Genomic DNA, 7837 nt, shown 5'->3' on the forward strand with positions numbered 1-7837 from the left:
AGGATGAGGAATTGCTGTTTATTCTGGATTTGCTGGGGGAAGAATGACTCCAGAGACGTCTGAGGTGTTTAGAGCTAGCCCAGCGGCTAAGTTTTATTGGTTGAATAAAGAGCAATTTCTTTTGTTGGATGATATCATGTATCAACATGATAGGGAAAGTGATGATATCCGGTTGGTTATGCCCAAAAGCCGAAGGGAGGAGGCTATGGCACTTTGTCATAGTTTGCCTTGATATGGTCACCAGGAGTCACAACGCACTAAGGAAAAGGTTTAGGAAAAATTTGCCTGGTATGGGGTAGGTCTTCGTGTTAAAAGATATGTTTTGCAGTGTTAGGTCTGTAATCAAAATAAAAAGGTCAATAGACAAGGTAAGTGTCCATTGATTGAATATCAGGCAGGATCACCATTGGAAAGAGTTTATATTGACTAAATAGGGCCGTTGCCTTAAACACCTAGAGGTAATGAGCATATTCTTATGATGGTAGATCAATTTACCAAGTGGGAGGAATGTATTCCTCTCCCTAGTCAATCAGCAGAGGTCACGGCGCGAGCTGCAGTGGACGGTTACTTTTCAAGGTTTGGAATGCCTTTTGAAATATTTTCTGATCAAAGTAGACATTTTGAATCGAAATGGTTCACTGAGGTTTGTAAAGTCTTGGAAATACATAAAGCTTGGACTACTCCGTATAGACCTTCTTCGAATGGAAGATATAATCGCATATTAATGGATGCGGTTAGGTGTTTTATAGGCAAAACGCAAAATCAATGGGATTTGTACTTGCAACAGATAGCTGGAGCGTTAAGTTCTTCTGTAAATCGTATGACGGGGTTTAAAGCTAATAGGCTAATGCTTGGTCTAGAGGTGAATATTCCAGCTCAAATGATGTTCCCACATAAAAAAGGTAAGATAAGGGATCCTGAAGACTATTCACAGGAGTTGAGTGTGAGTTTACTAGAAGATCATAAGAAGGCTCGTGATAGACTGAAGAGTTCCTCGTAATTATGATTTACGTGTGTTAGAGCGAAATTATGAGGTTGGGGATAGAGTTTACTTATTAGACACGGCGGTGCTCAAGGGTTAGTGACGTAAGCTCTGTCCTCCTTGGAAGTAATTACCAAGTTATCTTCTGTGCTGATCCGGGTAAAACTCAGAAATTCGGTCTTTGTAGTTAATCATGATAGATTGAAACCATGTCATGACCGTGAGGTACCATGATGGATAAAGATATGGGAACAAAGTCCAAGAGATATTGTATGTCCGAAAGGCAACGACAAGTTAAATTGTCTTTGTCAAAGCCTTGGCAGGGTAGATTTATGATTCAATGTGATCATTGCGGAGAATGGTTCCACGGGTCGTGTGTAAATGAAACTGCAGTGGATGCATTGAGCATTAATCTTTACAAATGCCCTGATTGTTTGAAAGGATCTAGGAGAAACTTAGTTCTAGATTTGTATATTTTCAGATCATGCCAAGGAACATGAATATTTCAAGGGTCCAGAACTTCACAGCTAGGTGAAAGTTGGTGAATCCATTTGAGCTAGCCAAGGTGATCTCCTTGTCTAACAGGGAGGATCGGTTTAGCGCCTTACTGGACCAAGTTGAACTGGCCAAGGGGAGAAATTCAAGTGGTTGGCTTCATAGTCTAGCCAAGGAGTTGAATGTCCTGTAGTTCCACTGACCCGAGTGGATTAGTCAGCACGTGAGCTACATTGCCCGAAAACCTAAGCCCGTGTGGAAGGATGCCCCCAAGTTCAAAGTAGGGATGTTTTTCTCAAGTCTGATCCTTCATTGGAGAGGACTGGAGAATATCTGGAGCCTGAGGAAACATCTGAACGGTCTTTATTGGCCGCTGAAGGTGTTGAGTGTGAGATAAGCTCCTTGTCCTCAGGGGGTGCGGACAAGTTATTGGACTCTAGTCCTATCCGTACTCCGGAGAAACCGGTTAGTCCAGTGACGCCACGGATGCGTGAGGAAACTAGTGAGCACAGAAGGCAAACTCCCATAAGCCGCCCGGCTAAGACCTCTAAGCCTTGCCTGGGTGGTAGAACCTACGAAGATGTGATCAGGACTGTTACTGGTAAATACGGTCCAGGACCGGCGAAAGGGTCTCAGGGTAGAAAAACTAAGCCCATTGATCATCAAGAAAGTGTGGTCAGAGCTGGTAAGAAGCCAAAACTGTCTATCACTATAACCTCTCCCTCTCCCATTGGGAAGAGGTGTCCGGTATCTGGTTGTACGGAAGATATCAACCGCAAACAAACATTGGTTTGTCATCTTCCGGTGTGTTTAACCCTCATTTGTCTGGGGAAGGTGTCTCTCAGAAAAGGTTAAATGCCCTTAAGCTCATTACCAGGTGGCTTTTATGTGCACACCGGGACCTAAAGTGATTTGGTCAATTTAGTAGAATCACTTAGTCCACAACCTGTGGAAGAAGAGACTGATGATTTATCCGCACAGGCTATGAGGGATTTCCTGTACATTATAAAAAAATCGGTGCCTGAGAAATTGACATTAAAGCCTCGTGGTAATTATGTTAAAATTTTGGTTCACTGGAAGTTCCTTCTCTTTATGGTTTCAATGTTAGAGAAAAAGCAACAGGAGAACCTTGGACAGTTATTTGACATGTCCGAGGAAGATAAGTCCCGACTTCCACAACATCCAGATGCGTTTGATAGTCACTGTCATCTGGATAGAATTCTTTGTGAGTTAATGATTTCTGATGCTTCTTTAGAGGCATTAGAAAGATATGATTTTCTGGAAACCCATGCGGTTGTTTTAGTAGGAGTGGTTGGTGTATTTTTTGACCCCGCTACGTAACCTACTCGGGAAAGGGTCCGGGCATGGGTGGATCAGGGGGTTGTACCAGTAATAGGTTACCATCCGAGATTGTCTTCCAGTAAGTCCAATCTTAGGAAGCTGGAGGAGGTTTTGAAATATCCAGGGGTTGTCTTCCAGTGAGTCCAATCTAAGGAAGCTGGAGGAGGTTTTGAAATATTTAGGGGAAGCAGTTCTCGGGAAATTGGCTTGGATCGTACTGAGGATCCTGAGAATTGGGCTGACCAGATGCTGACGGTAGATAGAATTCTCAATTATCTCTTACCCGAACATGTTCTGGTACTTCATTGCCGTAGTGTTTCAAAAATGGCGGATGAAGCAATTCTATCTATGCTTCATCTGCTTACGGCACACCCCTCAGTTAACCGGGAGCAGCTGACTAATTTGCACTGCTTTTCGGGGTCACCGGCGATCCTGCAGATGTGGATAGGTACTTTTCCTAACACTTATGTAGGTTTTACAGCCATATCCTGTGGGTCAGGTAAATACCAGGAGACCATAAGCCTGGTTGAACCGTCTCGGTTGTTATTGGAAAACGATGCCCTACAATTTTAATCCCCCGTTGTAAAGTATCCACACCATATATGATTTGGTGGGTTGCAGCCAAGATAGCAAAGGCACGAACTGAAACTTGGAGTGAACTCCTCCGAATGGCCTCCGCCAATGCTAGAAGGTAGAACATTGAGAGACATCCACAAGCGCTCTCGCTGTCTTCGGAGGGGAGCCCGCTTAAGTCTCTTCGGAGGCTTGGGTGATCGATTCATAACCGTTACTCTTTTGGCATTGTACTAAAAGGTTCAGGTACAGGAAATAGGTCTGTTGCCTCAGAAATTGGGTGCAGGATCAGATTCTCACAGTCTGATCCGATGGCCAGACTTCAAAAATAGGAAGGGGAGGAGTGTAGTGGTAGCTGCCCGTCAATCTCAATAGTGGTGGCTGACCTGAACCGGAATTGATGCGCGAGTGACATCGTAGTGTTCCTGCTTCTTCTAATCTGGTCTTCCTACAGAGCGGACGCATCATAAGATTTGAAGAATTATCCGATTGCATCCATTGCGTGTAACTTGGTAAGTTCCCATTTACCATTATAGTTTTACTTTATAACTTAATACAACTATATATCTATATAACTTGCACAACCCATTATATCATAACGGCTTGACCGATTTATGTAAACGTTATCGTGTTTGATTTATACGTGTAAGATAAAATAGACATTGATAAATATATAAGGTCATGTTAGATATAATTTTAGTGGAAAACAATGGTAGATATATTTAATAGTAATATGACATTTACATCTGATAAATCAAATTTACGCATGAGACAGACAATTTTGAAGTTCCGTTTTGTAACTACAAATAATGTTTTGTTTGTTTGTTTGTTGTGGGTTTTACGTCACATCGACACGTCACATCGACACAGTATAGATCATTTCGCGACGTTCCAGCTTTTCTGGTGGAGGAAGACCTCAGGTGCCCTTCCGTGCATTATTTCAGGCACAAACGGGTACCTGAGTAGAACCACCGACGTTCCGTAAGCTAGCTGGAAAGCTTCCTCACATGAAAGAATCCAAAGTCCCTGTCGGGATTTCGAACCCACAGCGGTGAGGGGCAAGTGGTTTGAAGTGAACGACCTTAACCCAGTCGGCACAAATAATGTAATGATTAAAAATTTAAAATCAGCTTACAACATTGTGAAATAGTTTAATATTGTGAATATTTACAATAGACGACAAATCAGTAAAAAATACATATATAGTTAAGTGACATAAGATAAGATTATTTGCAAAAGAAAGGATATTCACTTTTGAGCAAAAGCAAGATGCAGTGTAACTTCCGAATTCCGAATCTAAAATCCGGTCACTTCTGAAATCCGAACATTTTTCTTGAAATACTTCTGATTGTAAAATCTTCAAAATGTCAGTATTTTCGAATAATCAGTAACCATTTATCTTTACACTCACAACCTGTGGAGCTTATAAAACACTTGATTAAAGTATGAAAGTTAAAAAAAACTTGAGAAGAATAATTTGACGAAAAAAAAGATTACAAGTTAATAGTAGATATTCCATGTTATATATTTAAGGATAAATTGTGATATGCTGTTGTATCAAGAAAGTCAGTTATAGGTTATAATGAAATTTATATAAAAAAATAAACTTTTTAAAAGTTCCATAGTTTTGCCGCTCTTTAAATCTAATCAGCCTCATTTTTTTCATTATGTCTACTGAAACAATTTTACTTGTTTACATAACTCAGAACTTCTGAATTCCGGAAACTTCCAAATTCTGAGCTTTTTCGCTAGTCCCAGAGGTGTTTGGTTTTCAGAAGTTTTCATATATGCTAACATATTTTATGAACAATGACGAGTATAATAATTTGATGAATTTAGAAAAGTAAGAAACATACATTTTAGAGAAATAGAAGAAACAGTGTCTATTTGATCTAGCAAACTCCTCGAGAAATATGATAAAATAAGTTTTACCTTTTTTAACAATGATGTCCTTTTATGATTATTGATTTACTGAAAAGTACTACGTACACTGGTCCAATGATTAAGTCTGTCTTTTGAACAATGAATCCTTTGACGAGGATAGGTTAATCAGACAATCCGATGGTTATACATGAAACATTTTCCTATCTCAGCGGTGACCCAAAATAAATGATTTAAACCAGAAACCCATTTTGGCTATAAATAGAAACAAACTTTGGATTTCACAGCGAAAAATACCACGCTAATTATCGCTCTCGCTATTTAGCGTGTTTTTGCTCGGCGCCCCCGCCATTTTAACATGTTAATTATCGATTTTTCGTTTTGCGGGGTTGCGGGACGAAACAAGCTAATAAGCGAGGGCGCACGGCGAAGTTTTATTCATTTAACTTCGCCCCGCGACCGCTAATAATCGGGTTTTCGTCCCACGACCCCGCCGTTTTATTTATTTAACTTCGCCCCGCGCCCTCGCTAATAAGCGTGTTTTTGCTGCGCGCCCCCGCAATTTAAACATGTTAATTATCGATTTTTCGCTTTGCGGGGTCGCGGGACGAAAACAAGCTAATAAGCGAGGACGCACGGCGAAGTTTTATTCATTTAACTTCGCCCCGCGACCCGCTAATAATCGGGTTTCCGTCCCGCTACCCCGCCGTTTTATTTCTTAAATCTAGCTCCGCGCTCCCGCGGGGTGAAGTTTTATTTATTAAACTTAGCCCCGCGCCCTCGCTAATTAGCGTGTTTTCGCTGCGCGCCCCCACCATTTTAACTTGTTAATTTTCGACTTTTCGCTTGGCGAGATCGCGGGGCGAAAACACGAATGGCACAAATCAGCCGCCATAGGAAGGAGTTGGGCAACTTGTTAAATATATGTTCCCAAGTTATAGTCTCTTTTTCTAGAAAATCGGCGGTATGATCGTATTATTTCCACTGCAATGTTGGTATAAAACAGGAAGACGTAAGGAGGACTACAAGATACATATTTTTGTATATATCAATTAGCAGAATAATAATGTCTGTCATGTGAAACAGGATTTTAATAACCAATAATATACGAGTTCAAGATTTAAATTGCCTTATGTTTGCGGCAGACATTGCAACTGTCGCAAAAACTGTTGTCTTATTACAGCAGCATGTAATAGATATTTTCTGTTGAGATTTTGGTATGGAATTAAGGTAGAACACCCCTAATGGGCACTATAAGGAACTGTAAAATTGACAACAAAGGACAGTTATATGCATCAAATGTCACCTGTATGCAAAATTTGAACAAAATTTATGAGTTTTTGACATTTTTCTGAACTAAAACTTTGCCATTAGAAGGTTTTTTTCAGTAATGAGGAAACTCTAAATAATCTATAATATCATCATTATGAAAACAACTTTCCTATTGCTCATTGTTAAGAAACAAATAATGGCATTTAGGTAACAAATTAAACAAGCAAAATGATTGTTTTTAAACGAAATGTTTTTAATATGTATAAAAATGTAGTCCTACCCCACCAACTTTTAACACTTATTTGACCATTTCCCTATGTGAAAAGCCTTATTCAAAATATCCCTAAAATTTTCCACAATGAGGGGCTGTTTTCATAGTTTGCTTAAATTTCTTTCAATGTATATTGGTTGGTCTTGCAAAATATCAAATACTTTTACCGTGTAGTTTTTATTTTATTAAACTTTGTAAATACCTGTTATCATATTTGCAATTAAATATGGCATTTTAAGTAAATAAATATCTACAATAATTATATAATTAAAATGAAAACATTTTTCTTTCATTAGGGATCTGAGAGATTAAAAAAAATGTTAAAAAGAAAAAAATAGAAAGAAAAAACGTTACACCTTCTGGGGTTGAACCCACGCCCCTCAGTTTCAATACTATTTACAGTGATTCTAGCCTATTTGAATACTCTTCAAAGTGGAGATAGTGCATAAGGGTTGTACTACCTTAAGATTAAACAGGACACAGATTTTGGTATTCCGTTAGAAATACTGAGTTTTTGTTCTACCGTGTATTTCCCTTTAACGTGGTTTCAGTTTATAAATGTATGGGCAACTACATTTTGGTCATCAGCCCAACATGATTTTTTTTATTCAAACTAAGAAATTAATTCTAGCAATCAAGCAATACCAAAAGTCATTTGGATATATATATATATATATATATATATATATATATATATATATATATATATATATATATATATATATATATATATATATATATATATATATATATATATATATATATATATATATATATATATTCCTATAATTTATCATATAAAAGACTTCTTTAAAAATTCTTTAAACTGTTTAATTAGTTAAATCAATATAATGTTATATGATAATGCTTTAAAGATCTTGTATGTTGTAATTAAGGTGTATACCACACTCAAGTGAAATTATTTATATGTATATAATTATGCTTATAAAACAATTTTCAAACATCGAAGACTATGTAAGATATGTACTGCAGATATTTGTACATATTATATGTAATCATTA

The 7837-nt window shown here is 38.2% G+C and overlaps 1 protein-coding gene across 1 annotated transcript; it reads left to right on the forward strand.

Annotated features, from left to right (window-relative positions):
• The first annotated feature begins 478 nt into the window (after positions 1–478).
• LOC132756895 (uncharacterized) lies at positions 479–1000 on the forward strand. Its single transcript, XM_060748039.1, has one exon. It carries the CDS (start codon positions 479–481, stop codon positions 998–1000), a length of 522 nt encoding a protein of 173 aa, XP_060604022.1.
• Positions 1001–7837: the final 6837 nt, after the last annotated feature.

The sequence above is a fragment of the Ruditapes philippinarum genome, unplaced genomic scaffold (genome assembly GCF_026571515.1).
Source record: "Ruditapes philippinarum isolate M1 unplaced genomic scaffold, ASM2657151v2 ctg18555_1_1_1_1, whole genome shotgun sequence".
Lineage (NCBI taxonomy): Eukaryota > Metazoa > Mollusca > Bivalvia > Venerida > Veneridae > Ruditapes > Ruditapes philippinarum.

Excerpts from the sequence above, each read along its gene's own strand:
- LOC132756895 (XM_060748039.1), top strand. The coding sequence starts at position 479 with ATGGTAGATCAATTTACCAAGTGGGAGGAATGTATTCCTCTCCCTAGT.